The sequence below is a fragment of the Arvicanthis niloticus genome, chromosome 1 (assembly GCF_011762505.2).
Source record: "Arvicanthis niloticus isolate mArvNil1 chromosome 1, mArvNil1.pat.X, whole genome shotgun sequence".
NCBI lineage: Eukaryota > Metazoa > Chordata > Mammalia > Rodentia > Muridae > Arvicanthis > Arvicanthis niloticus.
Genome location: NC_047658.1, coordinates 70,052,357 through 70,078,913, shown reverse-complemented (window position 1 = coordinate 70,078,913; position 26,557 = coordinate 70,052,357). Strand labels below are relative to the sequence as shown.

Below are 26,557 nucleotides of genomic sequence, written 5' to 3'. Positions count from 1 at the left end.
TGGCCTCGAACTCAGAAATCCACCTGCCTCTGCCTCCCAAGTGCTGGGATTAAAGGCGTGCACCACCACTGCCCGGCAAAATTTTTTAAAAGATCTATTTTTTTTTTTTTTTTTTTTTTTTTATGTTTGTGAGTACACTGTCGCTGTCTTCAGACACACCAGAGGAGGGCATCAGATCCCATTACAGATGGCTGTGAGCCACCATGTGGTTGCTAGGAATTGAATTCAGAACCTCTGGAAGAACAGTCAGTACTCTTAACCTCTGAGCCATCTCTCCAGCCCTGATAAGTAATAAAAAATAAAAAATCATATATTTTTAATAATTTTAATAAAATTAAATTTTATAATTAAAACAAACAAACAAATACTCAATCACCAAGGGGTCTGTGAATTCCCAGGGTTTATATTAAAAAGGCATTCCTCTCTCGCTGGAGAAAGTCTGCTTTTTTTTCTTTTTCTTTTGAGATAGTTTTGCTCTGTAGCCCAGGCTGCCCTTCCTGTCTTAGCTCCCCAGCTGGTTAGATTACAGGCAAGCACCACCACAACCTGTCAGCTCACCTTTTATTAACTTCTTGTAGCCAGCCACTGTGCAACAGTTCAGGGACACATGCCAAGTCTGACTGTATTTAAATTCAGTATTGGTGCTGGGTAGTGGTGACACATGCCTTTAATCCCAGAACTCAGGAGACAGAGAAGGGCAAGGGCAGATCTCTGAGTTTGAGGCCAGCCCGGTCTACAGAGAGAGTTCCAAGACAGCCAGGGCTACACAGAAAAACCATGTCTCTAGAAAACCAAAATACAAAACCAAACAAACAACAAAACAACCAATTCAGTATCTGTATCTGCGGTCTTGGTTTCCCAGCTTCCCTCTTTTTCCTGTCTCTGCATCCTTCTTCAGGAGGCTGATGGAGAACTTTCATTGAAGTTTGCACTGCTGTTGGAGAATCCTCCCTTTTCTTCTGGTCGCTAAATCTGGAGAATGTAATCTGGGAGATGCTTGCACGGCCCTTCCCCCTCCCTCTGTGGAAGATACTTAGCTGCCCATCTGGGAGGGGAGGCGGAAGAGCTGGAGAGAAGCCAGGAGGTAGCAGGACACAGGTACAGACTCTGAGGCCAGCTTGCTTTGTTGTTTCCTCTCTCCTCCCTTGTCTTCCTGGCTTTCTTCAGTCCTTCTCCAATCAGCTTCCTGGTCCTCTTTGCTTCCCCCCCCCACCCCCCTAGAAATCATGGTAGACAAAGAGATACTCTCAGATACTGGTCTCTGGCAGCTCTGAGTGTAGACAGGTGGGCAGCAGGCGGGACCCTCTAGTGTCACAGTCTTGGATGCCTCTGGAATTGGGGCACTTAGCCCTGCAAGTGTGACAGCTTTTGTGAAGACTTAGGAAGTCGGGATTCCTCAGTCGCTGGCTGCCACTGGCATTTCAGCTTTCAGGCAGGCCTTCTCACAAGGAAACAACTGACCTGTGGTGATGAGACCCTCGGCCTTAAAGACTCCCCAGCTCTCAGGAACTGCTCAGTGACGGGGGAGGGGAGGGGGGGGAGCGGGGGGGGCGGGGCTTTCACAGTTCTCCTAGCTCTCTTGCCATCGCTCTGCTTCTGTCACCCTTCTTCCTGTCCTGACAGCTTTTCTTCAGCTGTCAAACAACTTGCTGCCTTGCCACCTTCATGGCCAGGCCGCCAGTGCCACCACTCTTCCATCCCTGCCGTTTCTTTCATCATGACATGCACTGCAGTAGGTAAGAAATTGTCATGGGAGAAGCTTCCTATTAGACCTATTGATCAACACCAGAGAAGGGAGGTTCCTCTGGTGACAAAATGAGCCTGAGCCACCCACTTACACAGCCAGAGACCTCGTGTTGGACCCATCTCCTCCTGGTCCCTTTAATACCAGTCACGGCCATGGAAGTTTGCTTTTGGAACAGTCCAAGCTTTGCTTCTGGGGAGCAGTTACAACAGTCCCTCTCTAGGCCACCAGAGGACGTGTGTTCCTCTCTAGTAGGTGGAGACAGCTAGTCGCAGCCGGTTCACCTAGAGTTCATCGAGCCTAGTAATCCAAACCGCTGGAAACAGCCGGCTGAAGCTGCTTTCAGGAGCTGACGTCATCAGCTGTTATCCTGCACACGATTTTCAAGCCCATTGTGGAGGCTGCAGGATCATCCTGCGGAGGCGTAAGGGCAGTCTTACTGCCCTTGGCTGTTTGACTTACATCCTTTTTTCCCCCCTCAAGGTAGCCAGAGCAGCAAGGGAGAATCTTCAAAGCTGCTAATGAGGGAGTCAGACCACCTTACCCCCTACGTATGAGCAGGAAAATGAACATCAGGAGTATCTAAACGACAACTTAACTGATCATTGTCAACATAATAGCGACTATAGAAGTATTTTAGCGCTTTAACCTGTCAAGATCCCAGGGAGGGATAGCTAGCTAGCTCTCTTCCCGTTTCTTTCCACTCTTTCCTCCTTCTTTCCACCTTCCTTCTCTTTTTCTTCCATCTGTCTCTTTCTCTCCCTCCTCCCAACCCGGCTATAGAGAGCAGAAAAGTTAGTCAAAGTTGAGTAGGGCTGAGACTTTCCAGAGACCAGAGAATGAGTTAACGGCACAGAGATGAAAAACAGCGGAGTTTGAAAGGTGCGGTTGCTGGGCTGCTAAGACCGGATGAGCCACTGGCTTATAGGATCTGTTGTGGTAAATCCCCCAGAGCACGCACAACACGAATTAGCTGAAGCACTGGGGTGGCTCTGGGTCAAGATTAAAGAGACCTGGGAGCCACGACTGGGGTGATGGACACAGCCTGCTTTGCCTCAGAATGAAAACTTAGCTCCGCCCTAAACTAATCAGAGAACCTGCCCTGCCTGCTCCCATCTCCTGTCTCTTCTACCCAACCTCCTCCCTACCCTATCTTGGAGACCTGAATCAACACCACCTTGGAATCACCAGGTGACTTGGCCAAAAATCCCCGGAAGGACAGAGGAGATCTCAGCCAGGAAAGCCCGGGAGGGGGCTGGAAAAGAGGGTGACTTTCTCTAGGGCTTGTGCGGGCCCCTCCCTGCCTCTCCCTTCAGCGGCCCACTTGGTAGCTCTTTCTGATCCTTTTATCTCTAAGGCTGCAGAGTCAAGCCCCACTTCTGGAACCTTCTTGGGAATGCAGCTCTGACCGGCAGGAACCATGAGCCCTGCAACTCCGGTAAGGAGGAGTTTTCTGGGCAGGAGGAAGTTGGGGGGCTTCTCAAATAGGTGATCCCCTGGTCTCTGGGATTTTTTGCTCCTGCAGAGGTGGGGATTTGGGCTGAGCTAGTCAAAGTAGTGAACCCGGGAGGGTCAGATCCAGGTGACAGGACCTTGTAACCCACTAATCATATGACCTAGCCTCCTGCTTTAACAGTCTCCGTACCACACCGTCCAGACTGTCTCCCAATCCTTGTTCTATCCTGGCGCCTTCTGCAGCAGTCTCACTTGACAACCCACCCACATCTCCCCAACCCCTCGCTCATCTTCTAAGCCTACTGAAGACCCCTGAACTTTCCACCAGTGCTTGTGTGAGGTTCTTTGGTCCACACTGGGGAAACGTTACTTCCCCTTCATGACCCGTCAGCTTCCTCGGGGAAGCCTTTCTGAACCTCTTGGGAAAAGAGCAACTTCCTCGTAGGTAAGCCACACGCTTTGCATTGGCTACTTTCACCTCTGGTCTCCTCCAGTAGACTAGTAGCTAGAGTTGGACTGGGAGAACTCTAGGCTGCCCTAGGCACTGAGGTGCTTTTACACAACTAGAGAATGAAGGCTAACATCCGAAACCCGGATGGAGCCTGGTTTCTCTCTGCACTATATGTATGTGTATATAGTTTGTTTGAAGAGTTGTTTGTGAGGTGCCAGTGAGGAATCTAATATGTAGCTCAGGCTGGCTTTACTATGTAGCCAAGGCTAGTCTGTGATTCCCAGTCCTGTTATGTCAGCCTCCCAAATACCAGCCACCACACTCTGTCTTTTTTCTATTCAAGTATAATTTCCACTTATTTTTGTTTCCCGAGGGTATTATTTTCTTCAGACTGTAAAGGACTTGGGTTCTTTACATAGGACTAGCCTTGGGGGCATATGGCTATAGGGCTGGGACAAGGGCGTTCAGATTGATGGTGTTTATGGGAGTGTTTCCTTTCTAGTTGTTCACTGAGAAGGCATAGAGTTTCATACACAATTTGGGACACACGAAGTTGCTGAATAGGATCAAAAATGCTGGTGGTTGTGTGTGTGGCCTTTCTTACATTTTGAATAACAAATTTTTGTTGGTGGTGGTTTGTTTAGGTTTTTGAGACAGAATTTCTCTATGTAGCCCTGGCTGGCTATCTGGGAACTGACTTTGTAGACCAGGCTGATCTTGAACTCAGAGATCTGCCTGCTTCTGCCTCCTGGCAGAAGCATGTACCACCATGCCAGGCTTACTTTATATATATATATATATGATCTGTCTTCATGCACACCAAAAAAGAGAATCAGATCCCATTACAGATGGTTGTGAGCCACCATGTCATTGCTGGGAATTGAACTTCGAACCTCTGGAGGAGCAGCCAATGCTCTTAACCCCTGAGCCATCTCTCCAGTTTCCTGAAAGCAAACTTTTAGAAATTAAAATTACATTTATCTCTGTGTGTGCATGGTTATGCACAGGTATAACCCTACACTTGTGGAGGTCAAAGACAACTTATGAGAATTGGTTCTCTCCCTCCTCTTGGTGGGTCCTAGGGATATAATTCAGGTCATCAGATTTGGTGGCAGGCACCTTTGCCTGATGAGCCATCTTGATGTCCAGAAAACTTTTTTTTTTCTTTTCTTTGTTATTAGTATTAGGATTCTTGCTATGTAGCCCATGCTGGCCTTGAATTCCTGGGGCTGAGGCATCTTCTAGACCAGTGGATCTCAACCTGTGGATCATGACCCCTTTGGGGGTTGCATATTAGATATTCTGCATATCAGATATTTACATTACAGTAAATAGCAGTAGCAAAAATACACTTATGAAGTAGCATCAAAATAGTGTTATGGTTGGGGTCACCTCTGTGAGGAACTGTACTGAAGGCTCATGGCGTTCAGAAGGCTGAGAACCATGGCTAGACTGGGACTCTAAAGTAGCTGTGGCTTCAGGCCGGCTACCTGTTCAGTGGAAATTGGCCTTGCTTTTGTTTTTGCTTCAGTACTGGAAATGGCACCAATGCTGGGCAAGCCCTCTACACCGAGCTGTATCTCCAGTCTCCTCTTCCTCCTTTTTTTTTTTTTTTTTTTTTTTTTAATCTGAGACAGGTTCTAAGTTGCCCAGATTGGCCTTGAACCTTCTGCATCTCTCTACTAGGTACCTGGGGACTGTAGATCTGTACAACCAGGCCCAGCTTCGGCTGAACTTACCACCCTGTTCTTGGGTATCATGGGGCAGTTTGTCCAGCAACTGTCTCTACGTGGTTACAGCCCTTTGGGGCATGACCTTTCCTTCATCCTCTCTCCCTCTGACTTGCTTCTCAGGAGACCCCAAGCTGTACATTTTTTGTTTTCATTTTTCCCTTTAAAAGTTTTTGTTTTTGAGATATTCATTATGTACTCTGGGAAGTCTCTCTCTTAGACCAGGCTGATCACCTTCACCTTTGGCCTCCAGCACTTGCCTTTGTCTCTTGAAGATTACAAGCCAGGTTTTAAGCTTCTCTCTCTCTCTCTCTCTCTCTCTCTCTCTCTCTCTCTCTCTTGATGATGGTGGTAGTGATGATGATGTGGGTGGGTGCATGAGTGTGTGTGTGCATCATGTGGCGGCCATAGGTCAACCTCAGGTGCCCTTCCTCCATAGGATTCATGGTCAGGTGAGGCTGGAAGGCCAGTGGGCCCCAGGGATCCAACTGTCTCTTCCTCCCCAAGACTGCCATACTGGCTTTTATAATGTGGATTCTGGGGATCTGAACTCCGCTCCTTGTGCAGCGCTTTATTGATTGAGGTATTCCCCCCAACCCTCCAGCCACACAATCTTACAAGAGAAAGCCTTGTATTTTAGGGATGGAGTGTAGATCGGTTTTTAGCAGGTCCTGGAATACATATCTAAAAGGGGAAAAGGGGGAAGTATTTTCCAAAAAATAGGCGAACAAATAAATGTCGTAATAGAAAAATAAATTGGGTGTGGTGGTATACATCTGTAGTCTCAGCTGCTCAGCAGATCATTTGAGGACAGCCCTGGAAATATAGGCAGATCTAAAGAGAGAAGAAGAAAATAAAATTATATGTGTAGTCTCATACCTCTTCTGGGGTCAGCACAGGATTGTTATTCTGGGCTGCTTCTGCCCAGTGTAGAACTGTAGACTACAAATCCCAGCATGGCTCAGTCATTGAATTTCTCCACGCCACGCCCCCTCCCTGGGAGTGAATTGGGTCTGGAGGGCGGGGCCCGGGGGCAGCTAGGCCCCAGGCAGTGCGCAGTGCCTGGGGATTGAACTGCCTCAGGCTCTCTGGGGGTAAGCAAAACGCAGGTGCAATCGGTGTGGGTAGCAGCTTCATCGAGTAGCGGGCATTTGTGGCAGCAGTATCCACAACAGGTGTGAACAGGTGGGTGCATCAAGGGGAACTTGAGAGGGATTGTACACTCGACCCTCTTGTAAGATCTGTGTCAGAGCTTGGGGAGGAGAATGAGCCAGAGAAGAAACACAAGAGGCCAAGGCTTCCACTGTAGGTGTGCCAGCCCTAGTTGCGCAGAAACAGGTATGAGCAGGTGGGGGAAGGGCTGAGGCCCCTGCTCATAAATAAGTCCTTCTTAATAAGAGAAGGAAGACACCTGAACTCCAGTCTGAACTCTGTCACATACAGGGATATGTCACTTGTCCCTGTCCCCCTCAGTTTGTCCACATGTCAAGTATTCCTAAAGGTCTCCATTAACAGGGGTGTCTGGGGACTCAGAGGGGTTTGCAGTAGCTGGCAAACTTTGGGATCACCTGGGGGCTTTAAAGACTAGCGGTGCTTGCCTCTACCTTCACAGGTACAGTTCTGAGCTGCCTGATCCTGCACATTGCTGTGTTTTTCTAAAACTTAGTTGCTTTGTTTATTCATGACAGGGTTTCTCTGTATGGCCCTGGCCTGTAGACCAGGCTGGCCTTGAACTTAGAGATCCACTTGCCTCTGCCTCCAGAGTACTGGGCATGAGCTACCACTCCCCAGGCTGGTTTTGTTTTTTGAGGCAGTCTCACTGTGTAGGCCTGGTTGGCCTAGAACTTGTTAGGTAGGCCACCTCTGTCTCCCGAGTGCTAGGATTAAACACTAGCCTACAACAGCTGACTGGCGCTGGGTCTCTTTAAAGCTCTTGGAGAGGAGCTGAGGTGGCTGGTGTGGATTTTTGCCTCCATTGCTTTGTAATCAAGGGAGTCTGTGTAGTTCGGACCTCTCCAGGGCCATTTTCAAACTGTCTTTAAAATAGGAATGATGGCAATGATGGTTGGGGAGCTCAGGTGAGAGAGTAGGTGAAGTCAGAGAAGGGTAGCAGTGCACAGTGCTCAGTGCTCAACGGCATAGCTGTTGTTTTATGTACTTCAAACATGGCCGCTGTGGTGTCTGACTATGAAGGAGGCTCTTCCTGTCATGGAAAGTCGTTGCTCTGTCTGATACTCTGTGCCGCTCCCATTTCCAAATCCCATTTTCTAACATTTTATGAACGTTAATAATTCCTCACTCCAGCCTTTACCTGCTTCATTTGGGCCAGAGGGGCATGGAGCAGAGACTTGCCAAGGTTCTGGAACTCGCCCTGGCCTGGGCTCCCATTCCCAGCCCCTCCCTGTCCTATTGGGTGGCTGCCTGCTGACCCCACTGAGACAGAGTCCCCATTCTCTGCTGGAGCAGAGCCTTAGGAGGGGGCGGGCAGAGAGTGCTTGGTCCATTTGTTTACTAACTCAGCCTTGCATGGTCCCAGGCTCTCTAGGGCAGGGCAGGGCTGGGGGCTTCTCTCAGGAGCTATATTGAATTGTGAGGTCTGTGTGTCCTGGCTCCTCTGACAGGTCCCACCCGACTCCACCCTGGAAAGTCCTTTTGAAGAAATGGCCCTGGTGAGGGGCGGCTGGCTATGGAGACAAAGTGAGTGATTCTGGGTCAAGTCTGTCTGCCTTGCACCTGATCCCCGGGCAGGGAGGAGGGAAGCAATGTGTCCCACACATCATGGTGGACCTTTTTCCCCTATACCAGGACTTTCTGGCCTCTTCTTTATTCATTTCTTCCCATTTCTGACTGTTTAGCAAAACTGTATACTTCAAGACTAGTCAGATTTCTCTCTTTGATGAGCTCTCTCTAGTAGTTCCCTCCCCCCCACTGCCCCCCCCCCCCATAGCACTAAGCCAGGTCAGAGGTTCCCTTCTCAGTTCCCACACTAACTTATAACACAACTGTTTTTGACTGTCAGTCTTCCCGCCTCTCTTCCCCACCCATACTGGCCCTAGACACTGTACCTTGCTCAGGGTACAGATAAGTTGATGCCCTGTGTGTTCATAGCAACCCCAACCCAGGCAGGACACAGAACAAAGCCAGAGCAGAGTTAGAACCATAGCTCTAGAAGGCCTCCTTTGGGGGGGTTTGTGACGCAGTGTGGGGAATACAAAATTTCATGTAGTCCTAGTTGGCCTCAAACTTACTATGTGGCCAAATATGACTTTGAACTCCTGCCCCACCACCTGAGTGCTGGGATTATAGGCATGCACCACCATGCCTAGCTTTATTATTTTCTCTGGGATGGGTCTTACTCTGTAGTCCAGACTGGCTTTGAATTCCCTTCAGCCTCCAAGTGCTGGAACTACAGGTGTGAACCTCCACACCTTATTTAAGGAACCTTCTTATGTTTTGAACCAATGTCTAGAGTCATAATGGCCCGAGCACCCCCTCCCCTCCATTTAACCAAAGCTGTGAACTGAAGAGGAGCTATTTTGGAGTCCTTTGGGCTAAGCCCCCATGTCCCTTGCCCTTGTCCATTCTCAGTTCATTTAGTTTGGCAGACACTGAATACAGGTCCTGCTCGGTTTTAGGACCTCATGTGGTGGGGAGGTGCAGATCCCTAATCTGGTGAAAGTGTCAGAGAGGATACAAATGACTGTCACTCAAACCAGAGATAAGAGACATGACAGAGGCTAACAGCAGGGAGAGGTGTTTGCCTTTGGAGAGACTTGGGCTTGTCTTGGAAGCTCCCACAAGTTGGTATGAGTCACCATTTACAGTTCAGTGCTTTTATTGAGCCTCTACTGTGCATCAGGCGGGTGGCTGGCAGAGATGAGAAATATTAAAAAAAAAAAGAGGCCTTGTCCTCATTTTAGAGAGGCAAGAAAGAAATGACAATAATGGGGCCCAGAGCTGAGGGGATTCTAGGAGCCCATCTGGGGCTCTTGCCCCAAGCAGGCTCAGGGCTCAGCTTCCCTGGTGGGTCTGGAATACCATGCAGGCTCCATCCTCCGCCGCTGGAAACGGAATTGGTTTGCTCTGTGGTTGGACGGCACGCTGGGTTACTACCATGATGAGACGGCACAGGACGAGGAGGACCGTGTGCTTATCCACTTCAATGTCCGAGACATAAAGGTCGGCCAAGAGTGTCAGGGTGAGTAGAAGCATTTCTTTGATGGGACTCTCCCCGTGGTCAGGGTCTTCCCTGTGTCTGAGAATTGTACTTGGAAGGCTCTTGGGTGCTTCCAGAGAGCTCCCACAAATACTGCTTCTGGGCCTTAGCCGAAGGTAGGTCAGTTAGGTATGGTTAAGAGACTGGTCCTTGGTTGAGTTTCTGTCCTGTGCTGTGCCCTCTAGGCGCCTCCAGATAAACTGCCGGCAGGTACTGGAAAGTGGAAAGATGACATACGCTCAGAGAAGTGATGTGACTGGCCTAGAGTCACACAGCGAATCTAACGCTTCAGCCATGACTGAGGCCACAGTAGAATACAGTAACTGAGAGATGTGCTAAGAAGTCAGTAATATGGGAAGGATGACAGGGTGTGCAGGGGACAGCAGACTCCCAAGAAAGCATATGGGATCAGAGATTAACAATGACTATCAAACAGGACCCCAAGAAGTTAATCCCTGCCATTGTGTGGTTTCCTGGGGTCAGGGAAACTAGGGTCTCTGGAATCCCATGTATATGTGTGTGTATGCTTCCAGATGTGCAGCCCCCAGAGGGCAGGAGCCGAGATGGCCTGCTGACAGTGAACCTACGGGAGGGTTCCCGCCTGCACCTGTGCGCGGAGACCCGGGATGATGCCATGTGAGTGGATTCAGGGGACGTGTGGAGTGGGATCTCGGGGTGCAACTAGAAGAGGGGATAACTAGAAGCAAGGTTATGCCGTACAGGCTGAGCAGAGGACAATAGCATTACTGGTAACTGGTGCATACTCGGAGAACTCAGGGATGCAGGCACAGCTGCCTTGGGTGCTGCGTCTCCGGGCATTTGGCATCAGATACTTTGTAGCCTGTGAAGTGATCCCTCTCCCAGGCTGATAGAAAGGAGCTGATATGCCCGGTGACATCTCAAAAGACCCTCTGAGAGCTGCCTTAGTGGATGGGATTCTGAGCTGAGGGTAGGCCTAGACCTGCCTTCAGAAAGGCAGTGTCCAAGCAGGGCACCCCAATATTAGATGCAGCCCATCTTGGGAAGATGAGGGTACCTTCCTCAGTACCATCTATTCCCGTACATTCTTTCCCCTCCTGCCCTCAGCCTGAGCAGCTGGGCCTCTGTCCTGGAGGAGAAGGAAAGGGAAGAGTGTGTGGGTGGAGGGGCAGCCACGCTCTGGGCCCACAGCATAAAGCTGCCTTGTCTACCCCAGCCAGATGCCATGGCAACCAACAAAAGCCCAATTGTCCTGTATCCTCTGGGCATTCCTGAGGCGTGGGCCCTGGCTTTACAAAGCTGTGCAAGTTAGAACATGGAGGTGGGTTGCAGGCAGAGCATCACCCAGGCGTGCAAGATTCAGAAGAGGCGCTGCCTTCCCAAACTCAATTAGGATAACTGAAGAGAAGAAGCTAGACTAAGAGTTATTGGCTTACCTCGGGGTCTATCCATGTGACTAGGGCAGTAGAGAGTTGCTTTTGTCTACCTGAAGTTGGGCAAGGTGGGGACTAGGGCCTGGGTGGGGGAAGAGCGTCTACAAGGTGGGACCCCCATATGCTTACCCTGCAAATCTCTCATTATCTGGAGGCTCTTGCTTTGCAGAGCATGGAAGACAGCCCTGTTGGAGGCAAATTCCACCCCGGTGAGTCCCTGTGCTTCCACCTCCCCGCTGCCCCGTGTGCCATGGAATCATGGGTGACTCAGACTCGGTCTCTGCCTATTACTTCAGTCTAGAGTGGAAAAGTTCATATAGACTCAGTCCCCTGGAGTTCCCTGTGGAGAAGGGAGGAGTCAGCAGGTGCTCCCAGGAGTAGGGACTCACTGGAGGGTCACCTGGAAGCTAGAAAAGAGGGGTGCACATGTCAGATACGATGCTACTCAGAACAGTCCTGTGAGGGTGGGGGATTGTTCCCTCTCTACAGATGATAAGACTGAGGCTCATTTGTCCATACAACAGAAATATATTGGGTTCTTACTGTGTCTCAGGTACCCTGCCAGGGGGTCAGAAGTAAACCAAGGGATGCTCTACCCTCCTGCACTCAGTCTAGAAGGGGCCAGATATAAAACAACTAACTGATTAATCATTCCATTTTGGTACCAGTCACTGCTCAGGCAGGGCTATGCAGTCTGTGGCCCTTTTAGGGATCTGATCTAGGCATGAGTTCACTTGCAGCTTAACCTGAAACTTGCAGGATAAACATAAATGGGTGAAAGGTGGGGCTCTGGTGAAGAAAACAGCTTTCCAGGAAAGAAGAAGCAGTATGTGCAAAGGCCGGGGGTTAGGACATCAGGGTGGCTGAAGTCCAGGGAATGGCGAGGGCTGGTGGGGAGGACAGCGGAAGTTTAGACTCTGTGCTAAGAATATCGGTTATCTTTTATTTTTTTTATTTAGAGTATCACTTTGGATCTCAGGCTGACCTTGAACTCATCATTTAGCCCAGAGTGGCTTCAAATTTGCAGTGATCCTCTTGCCCCAGCTTTCCAAGAGCTAGAATTACAAGCATGAACCACAGGCCTTGCTTTAAGGATCCTGGTGTCTGCTCATGGCACCCCTATGCCATTGGGATTTTTTAAGCAAAAGGCAAGAATGGACTGATCAGCTCAGCTCTGTCTTTCACAGTCTTCAAATTGATTTATTTGTATTCGTGTTGTATGTGTGTGTGTTTGTGGCTGTGCACACAGGTGTGTGGAGGCCAGAGGTCACCCTCAATGTTGTTCCTAAGGTGAACAGCCATTCACCTTATTTTTGTGATAGAGTTACTTGCTGGGATCTGGGGCTCACCAGTTTAGTTAGACTGGCTGGTCAACAAACCTCAGAGATCCTATGGTGTTTGCTGTCACAGCTCTGGGATTGGGCACATAAAGCCATGCCTGCTTTTTACATGGGTGCTGGGGATGGAAGTCAGGTTTTTATGCTTGCAAGGCAAGCCCTTCACTGAGTCATCCTCACAGAACCAGACATTTTTTTTTTTCTTCTGAGACAGGGTTTCTCTGTGTAGCCCTGGCTGTCCTGGAACTCACTCTGTGTAGTCCAGGCTGGCCTCGAACTCAGAAATCCGCCTGCCTCTGCCTCCCAAGTGCTGGGATTAAAGGTGTGTGCCACCACTGCCCAGCAGAAGCAGACATTTTTGTTTGTTTTGTTTTGTTGGTTTTTCTGAATCATGGTTTTTCTCTGCATTGCCCTGGCTGACTTGGAACTTGGGAGATTTTCCTGCCTTTGCTTCCCAGGATCAAAGGCAGGTACCTTTGCCCAGCTATCAGACTTGTATTTTCAAAAAGCTGGTCTGTAGCTAGTACAAGCCAGTGTGTGCTTTTAATCCCAGCACTTGGGAGGCTGAGACAGGACGATTAAAAGTTTGGGGTCATCCTGGGGGATAGAGTCAGACCCTGTCTCAAAAACAAGCACAAAAGGCCTGCTGGCTAGTAGGTAGGGAGCAAACAGTAAGGGGTTAAGTGTGAATACTCAGGGACCATCTAGGAGGTGGGGCCAGTCTCCCAGCAACAGGATGTGGGTGTGAACTACTACGCCTTGCTGGCTGATAGGCTGAGCATTGGCATTTAGGCTGTGCAGGTGAGAGTTTAAAGAGTTGCCTGAGGTACAACATGGGCCCCCACCTGACAGACTCCAGAATCTACACTTGTTGCTTCTGCCTGTGGAACAGCTGAGACCTCTCTCACCTGGAGAGAATGTCTACTGGGAAGTAGCAGAGAAGACAGTTAGAAACCCTCCTGGGTATATCCACCCGCGGAGGGCCAGGCATTATGCTAAACACATGGCATGGTTATGTCATTTCATCCTCTAAGGGCTGGGGGTTAGTAGCAGTTGGAGCCATCGGTCCCATTTTACAGATGGGGAAGCTGAGGTCTAAGGACTGGAGGTGGTTCCTTCCATCTCACAATCTTAAGCTGTTGGAGGAGTCTTCAAGGGAGACTTGGTTAGTGAAGGTAGTAAAGAAGCTAGTGTTGGTAGGGGGAACTACATGAGCAGAGGCAGGGAAGAGGGATGAGTATGTGTGCAAATGTGTGCACCTAATGGCTGGAGTCTGGTCTGGCTGGAAGGTTTACCATGGAGGAAGTGGCATTGGAGAGATGACCTCTGAGGTCATCAGGGCCAGGTCAGGAAGGGTCTCAAAGTCCAGTTGGAGGACTAGACTTTTTTCAGAGGCTATCAGAGCAGTTGAGGGCCACAGTCAGATACTGGGAGCAGACTTGGGTTCTCAGGTGGGTGGCGATTGTAGGAAGCCTAGGAGGAGGAACAAGAATCATCAGAGAGGGAGCCAGGTCAGGCTAAGCACCCTTGGAGCTCCAAAGTCCCCTGCATCAGTGGCACTGAAGACAGCATGAGGAAGGAGGTGAGGGCTGACCGTTCTGCACTCTGACTCTATGAAGCTGTCTTGCTCCCCCTCTGCCTGCTCTACTGACCTCTTACTTCTGTCTGGCCCTCCATGCTCCTTCTCTTATCTGCCTGCCCCTAGACGCTCCTTCTCTTTGCTCCCCAGATACACATCCCTCTGGGCTCTGGCTTACTAGAGCTGGTGCCTGTGTTTGCTTTTGTATTTGTGTCTGTATGTTCACATCTGTGTCCGTAGGCTTCTCTGTCCTCCAGCCTATGCAGAAGTGATCTGTACCCCACTCTGGGAGGAGGCTCCTGGGGGATACTACAGTCACAGATGAGGCTGGAGTTGTGGGGTAGGGATTGGGATCCCCCAGTGCCTAGACTAAGGTGGGAAAGCTGGACGGAGGCCATTGCTCCTTCATTGAGTAACAGACACCCTTTTCCCCTTCTCTGACCGACCCCCAGCACGGGCACAGCTGGCACAGGACTCTGGTAGGGGCCTGATAACATCTCCTAGTCTCTTAAGGTGTAAAGAACATCTGACATCTCCCTCCCTCTCCCTTCTTGGGTTTCTGTGGCTGGAGCAGGCCCCAGCTGGAGCCACCGTCCCACCCAGGAGCCGTCGAGTTTGCCCTAAGGTCAGGTGTACGACCCTCTCATGGAACCCCTGTAAGGTTGAGAGGCGGATCTGGGTAAGTGCAAGCTCAGCCCTTCCTGCCTCCTTTCTGGCCTTCAGGATGAGCCTCCAAAGCCACCTGTCCCATTCCTTCCATGTTCATGGATATCAAGGGATCCCCTCTCCTCACTGGACCACAGCTGGCTTTCAAGCCCACGGAATCTGGCTGGACTTGCTTGTCACATGTCACCCCTGTGCTTGCTGTGCTCTCTGCCACTGCTGCTCTGGTTCTCACCTCATCCTGATGATTCTCATGCTGTCCCTGCTGCCCAAACCCTCAACCTCTCCACTCACCAGGCCAGCTGATGTTTATCCTTAAAGAACTACCTCAAAGGCTACCTACCTCCTTAGAGAGGGCTTCTGAGGGCTTCAGGCACTGTCACCCAGGGCATAGTCCTCTGTCATTGGCTTCATTCTGCACAGTCTAAGAGCTACTTTATTCCTGTCTGTTTAGACCATCTGAAACTGGAACTTCCTCCAAGGCAAGGACCAGGTCTCATTTGCTCTGCCCAGTTGAAGCTCAGTACAGGTCTGCGTGTACAGCATGTGCTCAATCAGTGCCCAGTGATGGGGACCGTCTGTCCTTACCCCCTTCATAAGGGACTGGCATAAACAGGTCACTGAATGAGTAAGGAAAGAAAGGAAGGGACTTAGTCTGGATCTGTCCTTGGCCTGCAAGTTTCCTGGAATCAAGATGTAGTAGTTACTTTTTTTTGTTTTTTTTGTTTTTGAGACAGGGTTTCTCTGTGTAGCCCTGGCTGTCCTGGAACTCACTCTGTAGACCAGGCTGGCCTTGAACTCAGAAATCCGCCTGCCTCTGCCTCCCAAGTGCTGGGATTAAAGGCGTGCGCCACCACCGCTAGTAGTTACTTTTCTTATCTCTATGAGTGAATACATGACAAGCAGCAACTGAAGGAAGGAAAGACTTCCGTTGGTTCACAGTTGAGGGCATACTCCTCCATGCGGGGAGGCATGGTGCTGGATATTTGAGGCTACTTGCTCACATTTGGGTAGAGAAAGGGGAATGCCAGTGCCCGGCTGGCTTTTTCATTTTCCTTTTCTATTTAGTCTGGAACCTCAACCACTAGGGTGGTGCTGTCCCATTCAGTGAGTCTCTCCTCCTTAATTAAGTCTCTGGAAACACAGCACAGACATCCCCAGAGGTGTGTCTCCCGGGTGGTTCCAAGTCCAATCATGTTGACAAAGAAGATCAGCCAGCACACAGGTTATGGGTCTCAACCCTTCCTCTGTCCCCAGGGCTCAGCAAAGGGCCTGGTCTGGTGTGAGTAGACATGGGGGCTTGTGGTCTTAATGGTCAATTGCAGACTCTTTTCTTACTCAATGATGCTGTGTTTTAGAGCCACTTGGAGACTTACATGACAACAAATGTTGACATCTCCTGTGTGCTGCAATCTCCTAAGTCTTGGGTGGGGCCTAGGAACTATGCTCTATTTATATGCATATAAATATTTTTGTGGTGCTAAACACACCACAAAATTGATTGAACATGGAGCCTCACACAAGCTAGGCAAATGCTGCTTTTAATAATGAACTCTATATATACCCCTAGCCTGGAAATCTGCATGGTCAAGACTAACTCCTGGGGTTAGGGTTGTGTCTCAGTGGTACAGTACAAGCTCAACATGTGTGGGGCACTGGGTTGATCCCCAGTACGAGGGATGGGCGAAGCTTTTGGTGATTATAGCATGAAGAATAGCTGAGCCCAGAAGTCAATAGATATAGTTCTGCTTGATTCCCCAGGCATTACTGAGAAACTGATGCTCTGAAAGATTATTGACCCTGATCAGTGTTACTCAGTTCATCACAGAGAGGCCTGGGACTTCAAGTGACAATGCATAAAAATGGGATTTAAAAAACTATAAACCTAAGAACACAACAGCAGAGGGGTTATTTTTGTGAACTCAGGGATTGGACAACACTGTCTCGGCCCATAGGAGGGGCTGGGCTGTGGGAGAAGGAGGTCTCTGAGGTTACCTACTAGTTGCCAGGTGCTCTGAGTTGCTAGGTGCTCTGAGTTTTCTTCTGGGCCTCCCAGAGCTGGACGGTAGGAGGAACACATGCCCCAAAGAGACATGAGGTTGTATTTTCCATTCATTCCAGAGCCTCACAAAGCTACCAACTCACTGCAGCTTCAGGGCAGGCTGATGGTGTAATGTTGACCCCTGTCTTCCTTAAGGATTCTTCTGTCTTTTCTAGTCTGACTTTTCCCCAACCATTCCTTTGAAGAACATTTCCTCCCCTCAAGATCACTTCTAGTGTCCAAGTTGCTAAAGCCAATGGCTTATACTCCCTCAGCATTGGCCAATAGGTTGTCAGAAATGTGTATTTAGAAGATAAAATCCTGAGACCTCATTGCCTTGTGAGAAGCCAGTATGGAAAGACAAAAGTGCCAAGAGATGGAGATGCTGCCCAGTGGTACATGCTTGCCCAACAGTCCTAAGACCTTAGGTTCAAACCCCAACATCACAAGAAAGAAAACGTTGGGTTTGGTAGTACATGCCTATAATCCTACCACCCAGGAAGTGAGGCTGGAGACTGTGAGTTCAAGGCTAGTCTGGGCTATGTATTAAACACCCACTACCCTGAAAAAGCAAATGTTCTAGAGCCAGGCTTTGTGGTACAATCCTGTAACCCCAGCACTTAGGAGGTGGAGGCAGGAAGATCAGGAGTTCAATGTCATCCTCATCTGAGGATGAGTTCAAGGCCAAGCTAGGATGCAGGAAACCCTGTCTCAAAGATGGAGTAGAGGGAGCTGGGAAGATGGCTCAGTCAGTTCTTGCCATGAAGAATTGAGTTTGATCCCCAGGACCCATGTAAAAAGAGTGTTGCTCTTCTATAATCTCAGTGCTGGGGAATAGAAATAGGAGGCTTCTAGGGGCTTGCTGGCCAGTCAAAGTGAATCAGCAAGTTCCAAGTTCAATGAGAAACTATCTCAACAATAAACCAGAAAGAGTAAGGAAGATACCATGCATCAACCTCTGACTTCTACATGCACACATGCTCACACACACACACTCTGGGAGGGAAGAGAAGGAACCTTTAAGGTACTAGATTTCTTGGTTCCAGTAAATGACAAGAATGTTTCCAGGAAGAACAGGGCTAGGAGAGGGAGAGATGGCACAATCCATCTGTATTAGTCAAGTTGGACTTAAATGCACTTCTAAAGAGAGTTGGGCAATTCTGGTGTGACATCTAGTGGGAGACACAGTGAAAACAGGGTTAGGGGGAGTCCCAGGAGAAAAGGGATTCTGACCCCCTCCAAGTCTGCTTGGAGTTAAAGTGGTAGGTTTGGATTGACAGGTACTGTTAATCATGCATGTATTACTGGCTCTTGTCCTCACTATCCCCTGCAGGTGACACAAATTGAGGGCCTTGTCCTTAAGTAGCACACATTTGGGGGAACAGTCCAGAAAGGTTGAGAAAAGATAAGAAGGGTTACTATCCAGGCCACAGAGACCCTGGGAAGAAATACTTCTGAGCCCAGGAGGGCTTCCTATAGTGGGTAGCTTTTGAGCTAGCATCTGGGAGGTTGGTAGGGGCCTGAAGGGAAAGGCAGGACTCTCACCTCTGTGCCACATCCACAACACTAGGTACTATGGGGACAGCAATGCCTGCCTTGCAGGATCAGAGGTCCTGCATAAGAGAGCACCCTCCCTTGGGACCTGCTATGCAGTAGATGCTAGATAATAGCTATTTCAATGAGGACTCTTCCTTTGCTCTAGTCCTCCTCTAATTCATGCCTAGGGCTTGGTCATAGGTGTCTTCCCTTGACTAGAATAATCAGCTCGGTTTCTCTGAGTAACAGCATTGTAGAGTTGTTAGACTATTTATAAAGTGAAGTTAGGAGCCATGGGAAACTTGGGCAATATAGAAGGCCAAGGTAGGAGAGCTTGGGAGCTGATGTAAAGGCTGAGGTTTTAGGGGTGAAAGGTTATGGACTCTATGGGGAGGCCACACCTTTTCCCTTTAGCCCTGGGGAGGAGGGTGGCTACAGAATGAAAGGGTGAGGATCAGACCCAAACCAGGAAGTCCCTGGGTAATCAACCTCACTGGACTTCCCAGGTACGTGTCTACAGCCCATATCAGGACTACTATGAAGTGGTGCCCCCCAACGCACATGAGGCCACATATGTCCGCAGCTACTATGGGCCACCTTATGCAGGTAAGTGCCCCTGGCATACCAGTCCCTCTCTTGCCACGATCCTGTGCCAGGCCTTGCCCATGATCCAACGAAGACAAAGAGGGTTCATGTATTTTCAAGATCTCACCTTCCTGGATCCTAGATTCAAAACAGACTCCCTGGGCTTGCCCCACTCAGCCAGACAGCCCAGCAATGACACTCTTGTTCTGCTGGCGACCCCAGGTGGCGTTTGCAGAAATGACACTCTTCCTATTCCCAAAGTCTTAGTTACTATCCCCAAGTGCTGCATTGATCCCCAGGTGCCTAGGGATCCTGCGGTTTCTGCAGCCCAGCCCAGTCCAATAGTCACTATCAGTGGCATATATATGATCTGTAGGCCACAGTAGCAAGTGCTCTCAAAGTCTCAGTTCCTCTGACTGGGGAGCAGAAGGAGGTCATGCCTTAACAAGAGTTTGGACTAGAGTCACTGGCACTGACTGATTGTGTGGCTCTTCTTACAGGTCCTGGTGTGACACATGTGATAGTGCGAGAGGATCCTTGCTACAGCTCAGGCGCCCCTTTGGCCATGGGCATGCTTGCTGGGGCTGCCACGGGTGCTGCTCTTGGCTCACTTATGTGGTCACCTTGCTGGTTCTGAGCCCTGGGGCTCCTACCACTGGATGTGCACGTAGAACGCAAGACCCTTTTCTTCCGGATCCTCTGCTATCTACTATGTAAACTGTCCTATTTTGACCCCTTTCTCTCCATTAAGCCCTCTACACTTGGCCCACTCCTCCCACCACTTATCTTCCTTCCCTCTCAGAGGAAACTAACATCTTAGGCACAGACATAGCCCAAAGTCCGTGCACCCATTGCCAGGCACCCCCATAAACCACATGTGAATTTCCTCTAGACACAGCAAACATAACTTCATTTAGCTCTAAGTGTCTGAGGAATGGAGCTCACAAGAGAGCAAACAACAAAGCTACAGTTTTCTGTCTGGCAAGGATAAGTGGAGGCAAGGAGTAAGGCAAACAAGTCTGGGTGCCCAAAGAATCAAGTAACGGTTTGGTGGTGTGGAAGGGGTTGTGGTGGTCCTAGCTCTAGGTGAAGGAACTTGCTGGATAAAGGCATGATGGGGCTTTTTATGGAGTGAAGTTTCTTGATTTCAACTATAATGAATACTCTGCCTGTCTAGTTAGCACTGGCTGAACATACCATTATCCAAAACACGTAGTTTCCCTATGATAGTTGAGCTAACCCTAAGGTTTCCTAGCTGTGGGAACAGGTGAGTTCTTTGGGACCTCCGGCCTTAGGAAGTTGCTTCCATTAGGAAATGCCTTTCTGATCCCAGGAGCTCAGCTCTATTATGGTGTTGACTGGTAACATCTGAAGCTTTTTCTCTTCCTTCACTCTGGGGGGAGATGGCATTATTTTGCTCTGGGGCCTGACCCACCATGGCACCAACCTGAGGAACCCCTCATGTGCCTGTCTGTAGGTGGCAAGCAATCTCTCCATTTGATCCTGTTCCAAACTATTCCATCACCCTGTCCCAATTTTTGCCAATAGAAAAGCTAAATCCCTGGCTCAGTGGCCAGAGTGCCCACTAAAATTCCTAGCATATGTGAGGGCTCCATTGGTTCAGCTGCAGACACTAATAAAGACATGACTGGCCCCAGAACTGGCTTTGCTTGTTTTGTTCCTCCAGATCTGTTTCCTCAGGACAACTCTGTGACCCAGCATCTACTGGTAGAGTGCATTATGAGTTTAGATGTGGCTGAACAATTTGGGACAATTCATTATTTACCTTGCTTTCCCTACCCATAACATGGCAGATGAAGTTGATTATCTCTGAAGAGTCAAAAGGAGGCTGTATCAGGATCTCTGTTCTATGAGCTAAGCTGATGGATAATGCCTGCCAACAGGCTTCTGATGTTAGAATATTTGTGTGTGTGCATGAGTGCATGAATGTAGAACACCAGAGCTCAACAGCTTTAGTGCCTTTATCAATCTTCACCTTATTTTTGATGTCTCTCACTGAACCTGGAGCTCACCAGTTTAGCTAAACTGACTGGCCAGTGAGCCTCAGAGATGCTGTCTCTGCCTTCCAATGGCTGAGATTAAAGGTTCCTGCTGTGGTACCCAACTTTTTATCTGGGTGCTGTGTCCTCATGCTTATGTGATGAAGACTCTACTGACTAAAACATCTCTTTAGCTCCCAAGTGTTAGGACTGTTTCCACTGTAGCTTCCCCCACCTAAACTTGAACTAATTAATTGTTCTCATAGAAACCTCGTGGCTAGGAACAAACAGAACCTGCACTAGGCTTCTGGAGGCCGTCAAATGGCAGAAACCCCAGCTAAAATAGATTTAACCCAAAGGGAAAACAGGGCAACTAGGACTGGAAGCTAGATTCAAGAGTTCAGAATGAGACAAAGCTCCCACACTAACAAAGCTGTCTTCTGTCTCAAGCACAGGCACTGAGAATGACCACATGATATTAAGTTGAGCAGAGGTCTCAGCAACCATAGGCCAAACCTCCAAGCACTTCATTGCAGTTTTACCTTTGTTTTCATCAACTCCTCTTCTCTGGGTATTTGTAGTGTCCTAATGCTACCTCTGAAGATAGCTGCACCAATAAAAGCTATGGCCTGTGGCTTTTAACTCTTACAGTAATGGGGCAGGAGAGTCAGATGTGGCTGAACAAAGGCAGGGATCTGATCTGTGAGTGGTCAGACTTTGGGGTCATAAGAACGGTTGTAACTATTCAATACCTGAATGGTTTACAAGTATGCCTGAGCTCCAATAAAGCTTGGGCCTATTTGTTTATTTAGCTGATTGATCACTTCTTGAGACTTGGTGTCTCTGCGTAGCCCCAGCTGTCCTTACATTCAGGATCCACCTGCCTCTGCTCCCACTCCCTCTAACCCCTAGTGCTGGGATTAAAGGTGTGTATCACCGTAAATGGCTAAAGCTTAAGTTGAAAACCGGTATAGGCTAGATATGCTTAGAGGCCCTGTTTGCAGGTCACATGTCCTTCCTTCCCTTTCTAAGATAAAAGTTTTGCTTTATAACTCATGCCCACCTTGAACTAACAATCTTTCGGACTCAGGCTCTTGAGTCTGGGTTTACATATATGCATTATTGTGTCAGTTAAAATTACTTTAAAAAAAAAGTCATTTTTTGCCTAACTCTCTTCACCAAGTCAACATCACAGAGTATAGATGGTATAACCTATGACACAAACCTAGGCTCTAATGTCTGTGTGTAGTATAGCGTACTTCTGCTGGTGTTATAATCAATAGAACACAAGTTTAAACACAAAAGAACAAATGGCCAAGAGACATAGTAACCAATGTGTAAGAGCCTGGCTGGTATAATATTTTGTAATTTTTTTGTAAGCAGAACTACATTTTAAAATAACAGTAAGATAGTAATACAGGCTTTATTACTGCCATCATGTGTTATATTTAATTGTATGAGCTATACTTTTGTGAATGAAAATACAATTGATTTCCACAAATGAGAGAGATTTCGTATTACCACCATCAATTTTTAGCTCAGTTGCAATTATATGAAACCTTATTTGATAAATGGTCCATCACTGACCAAAATATCACACCTGGTGCATGACCCCAGTAAGGGCTGTCTCTTGAGTTGCTGCCCCTCTTTCACACCCTCAACCCTTGGAAAGAATTCTGACTTCCTGTTTTTTTCACATTTTTTCTTGTTAAGTCATTTGTTTATATAATTTATTTCAAGTGCGTTTTATCACACTAGGAGAGAAGCATAGGTGAGAAGCACTGGCAGGAACGGGAAGCCAAGTCAGCACCTGTCTTCTCTTGTGCTTTGTTTATATACACTTGGCAGCAAAATTGTGTTTTAAAAAAAATCTAGACCATGAACACATTTCACCGTTCAGTCGAAGAACTCCAAGCCAAATAAAAATAGCAGCATGAAAAGCAGCATGCTGGTTACTTCCTAAGCAACATAAAAAGAATCAAATGCAACAGCATAGGAAGATATTCATTCCCCCCCTTCCAGAAATCACAATTCCTTCAAATGAAAAATGTGAACCATGTGCCATATTGAATTGATATTTATTTCAGGACATGCCATGTCAAAATAAAACAAAAGAGTCAATCCTTGCTTTTAACAATAATATGTATTATAAAAGCACTTTACAACTCCATCCCATGTTTGACTATAAGTTACAGGGTACGTGGGCTAATGATTATCTGAAAGTATTTCTCTATTCAGATCCATAATCCAAGTGCTCGCCAAGTGTTTACAAGGTGACAGTACGTGAAGTGGAGGAGGACAGGGACAGGGGAGGTGGGTTTTCCAGTTAGGGATTTTTGTTGCAATGAGGAGGTGAGGAAGTATGAAGTTATTTTTGTTACCTTTTCATCTTTATACTGTGTTAAGTAATGCTTACAACATAAACTCCGCAGGCTTCTTCTGAGCTAGAACTCAGAATTTTTTCCCTGCAAATAATGTATTTACAAATGTGTTTATTAACTTACACAGCAATCTCACAATAACTAGTAAAGATTAAAAGGGTGCACTCCTAATATATTTGTTTGCAATGTTTCAAGGGAAATACATATTGCCATGGTGATGAAGCTCTAAATATTTAACAAAACACCTAAAAATTTGAAGTTTAAAAAAAAGGCAAAGAAATAAATATCACCAAAGAAAAAAGGATTGAGTGTAGCTTAAATACAAAACTAAATTGCTAGTTAACTTATTTATATAGATCTAATAAAAAGCAAAAAACAGCTTGAAAGACCCAACATTTAAAAAAATGCTAAAAAATAAGGCATAAATCTGCATTATAGTGACTTTTATTTCGATTCTTTCCTTTCCCTCTTAATGCATGCTTTCTCGGACCTTCCTCTAGGGACTTCCAAGGAAATTATTTCCATATTCAAATTTGAACCAATGTCCAGAGCAGAAGGTATTTGCTGTTCTGTGAGGGTACTTTAGTTGGTAAACTTGAGATATTATTTCTACTAGATACAGCAGTTTCCTTCGTGTCAAATTTATATTCTGCTGGTTCTTATAGGAAATTGATTTTTACAATGCCTTGTCTACATAGCATTTTTCTGGAAAAGAAACCCGAGTGAAATCTATTGCTTTAAAAGGTTTTGATTTAAAAAAAAAAAAAAAAAGACAGCATTTTGACAATGTAAAAAGTTTGGGAGAACTGCTATAACTTTTATAATTTCACCATGACGAAACAAGTATTAAAAAAACGGTTCAGAAGTACTTGGCTACTTTTCTCTCCCAGAGTCTAGTAAAGCTCATGTAAAAGGGACACCTGTTCTGATCAGAAATATATTTTATGTTCCTTTACTGGTAAGCACTCGGTATATTCGTGGACTCATTTTGAAGACATATCAGAACCCTCTCCTTATTCAAGCACTGCCCATCCTGATAGCAACAGCTGAGTTCTGACCTCAAAGAAGGTCTAAGTAATTTATATCAGTGCTCAAGAATAATTTTGGACATTATGGCTCATGGCCTGGAGCTAAAAGCTATCTGTAAAACTATGGATAATTCCAAAGGGCTTGGTTATACTGCTGTTTGCCATCTCTTGTTTGTTTGGGGAAGGTAAGAACAGGGAAGGAGAGAAGGAAGAGGCATGAAAAGCTGGGAGCCAGCAAGAAGGTAGGCAAATGCTGCTGTGAACACACTGCTCTTTAACAAGCCACACACATACTGCTGAGATTTTCATCATTTTAAAGTACATTATCATAACATTAAAAAGGGAAAAAATGTTAAGAAAATGTATCTAATCTTCAAAGTTATCACGAGTATGCTGGAACTGTTTGGCTTTTAAAAAATATAAATAATGAAGACACTGACTTTTTTGTGCTTGTGAAGCTAATAGATCATCTCCACGAAACAGGCAGCAATGATGAATTGCAATACGTTATTACTGAAGGGAAAAGGTTCAAGCCAATATTCACACTGCAGTCAATGAAAGAGTATGGGGCCAAAGCAGTGAGCTTCTGTAGAAGGGTTGAAAGATGCCAGGGGGATTAGCAGGAACAACCGCCTTCACTGACTGGTTGCTCCGGAGGCTTTTCCAGTTTTATGTCAATCACTGAAACAAAAGTTAAGGAGTTGTACACAAAAGCACAATTCTAACTCTATTGAATTCTGACATCTCTGACAAGCCCCTTATATTTCTACCTATTTGATTCCAGAACCTATTCAGTCATATATTCTCTCTCTGCTTTCCAAGACAGGGTTTCTGTGTAACAACAGCCTTGGCTGTCTTGGAGCTCATGCTACAGACCAGGTTGGCCTCGAACTCAGAGATCCACCTGCCTCTGCCTGTGCCTCTCTGCCTCTGAAGTGCTGTACCAAAAAAATATATTCTTCATGTGGTTGTGGTATTGGGGGTTTTTTACCCAGGGTGTCTTGCCTGCAAAGCCAAGCACACTGACAACTAGGTTCATGTATAAAGATACATGTGCCACCAGGAGTATCTCTTATAATGCAACAAAATTCAATGAAATATGAGCTTTACTCATAGGAATCTATTCTAAGGAAATTACTCTATATGAACAAAAAACTCTATGAAGATGACATTTCTTAAAGAATTATATATAGTAAGTGTCTGACCATAGTCTACAAAATAACTGAAATAAGGGGAAAATTTTAAAATGTTACTCCAACTCAGAACTTATTATGTTATTAAAAGTAATAAATACTTAGAAATAAGAATCATTAAATACAGAGTATTATGAAGTCTTCAGCTTAAAAAATGTGTCTTTGTAAGAGAAAATAGTAGAAGGTAAATACAATGAAAACATCCAATCAAAACTCTTAGAAATCAACAGATGTGTTTCATTATATCTTGTTTCCAAAGTAAGAAGCTATGATACAGTTTCATTCTGAATTATTTCTTGTGCCAAATCTGGAAAAAATCCAGGATACAAAATGCAACTTCAGGAGACAGGGAATTTTAAGTTTTTTGCTTATTAAACAGCAAGTGAGGAAGCTAGGAGATAAGGTTTCAGCAGCTAACAGTGACTAGTGAGCTTCAGAGGATCTCAGTTCAGTTCCAAGCATTCAAACTAGGTGGCTCACAACTACCTGAAATTCCAGTTCCAGGGGATCTTATGACTTCTTCTGGCTTTTGTGGGTATGCTTGTACACAATCTTTACAAAGGGCGGGTGGAGGGCAGGAGACTTAAAGCTGAACCTAGTTGTCAGTGTGCTTGGCTTTGTAGGCAAGACACCCTGGGTAAAAAAACCCCAATACCACAACCACATGAAGAATATTTTTTTTTGGTACATGTAATCTTTGTACTCAGACGGTGAAGTGTCACAAGTTTGGGGCCAGCCTGAAATTAAGACTGTTTCAAGACAAAAAACTAGACAAAACAAACCCTACCCTACCACATCCTCACAGAAAGGAAAAGGTGCAAGCGAGTAAGCAACAAAATCTGAGTAAAAGAAGCCAGGTCTGGATAACCAGGCCTAATTTGCTACAGAAATCCTGAGTTTATGTGCAACCAAGACACCAAATTCTACATTCAAGGTAATAGCCAACTATGACAGTTAATCTTGGTTGGCAACTTGACTAAACTCATAACATCCAGGAGATACACTTCTGAGTGTTTGAGAGCATTTCCAAAGAGATCTGAGGTGGGGAGACCCACACTGGATATGGGTCATTTCATGGGCTGGTGTCCTGGACTAAATAAGAAGAAAAAGAGCAGAATACCAGCATTCATCTTTGCTTCCTGACTACAGAAGCAACATGACCAGCTTAGCTGCCTCATGATCTTAAGAGAGTAACTCTGCTGTTGC

The 26,557-nt window shown here is 46.9% G+C and overlaps 2 protein-coding genes across 12 annotated transcripts in view; one reads left to right on the top strand and one right to left on the bottom strand.

The window, feature by feature from the left end:
- The first annotated feature begins 903 nt into the window (after positions 1-903).
- On the top strand, positions 904-20,409 carry Plekhb1 (pleckstrin homology domain containing B1). 10 transcript variants are annotated; one of them, XM_034501309.2, is made up of 9 exons: positions 1,077-1,098; positions 3,102-3,182; positions 8,002-8,077; positions 9,426-9,578; positions 10,130-10,232; positions 11,178-11,217; positions 14,499-14,603; positions 18,671-18,770; positions 19,250-20,409. In XM_034501309.2, the coding sequence occupies exons 2-9, from the start codon at positions 3,165-3,167 to the stop codon at positions 19,384-19,386; spliced, it is 732 nt and encodes a 243-aa protein (XP_034357200.1). In that variant the 5' UTR covers positions 1,077-1,098; positions 3,102-3,164; the 3' UTR covers positions 19,387-20,409. The 10 variants fall into 10 exon arrangements, with proteins under 10 accessions (XP_034357231.1, XP_034357200.1, XP_034357194.1 ...); XM_034501303.2 differs by lacking the exon at positions 1,077-1,098 and adding an exon at positions 2,757-2,935; XM_034501340.1 differs by lacking the exon at positions 14,499-14,603 and having other exon boundaries at positions 904-1,098.
- Positions 20,410-22,808: 2,399 nt separating this feature from the next.
- Rab6a (RAB6A, member RAS oncogene family) overlaps positions 22,809-26,557 on the bottom strand; it is a 41,049-nt gene continuing 37,300 nt past the window's right edge. For both annotated transcript variants that reach the window (XM_034495544.2, XM_034495537.2), the window contains exon 8: positions 22,809-24,839. In XM_034495544.2, coding sequence (XP_034351435.1) covers positions 24,775-24,839 — 65 coding nt within the window. In that variant the 3' untranslated portion in view covers positions 22,809-24,774. The remainder of the gene's footprint in view (positions 24,840-26,557) is intronic.

Coding starts and splice junctions, on each gene's coding strand:
- Plekhb1 (XM_034501309.2), top strand. Junction 14,604..18,670: donor AGGTTGAGAGGCGGATCTGG/GTAAGTGCAAGC, acceptor TGGACTTCCCAG/GTACGTGTCTACAGCCCATA. Junction 18,771..19,249: donor CTATGGGCCACCTTATGCAG/GTAAGTGCCCCT, acceptor CTCTTCTTACAG/GTCCTGGTGTGACACATGTG.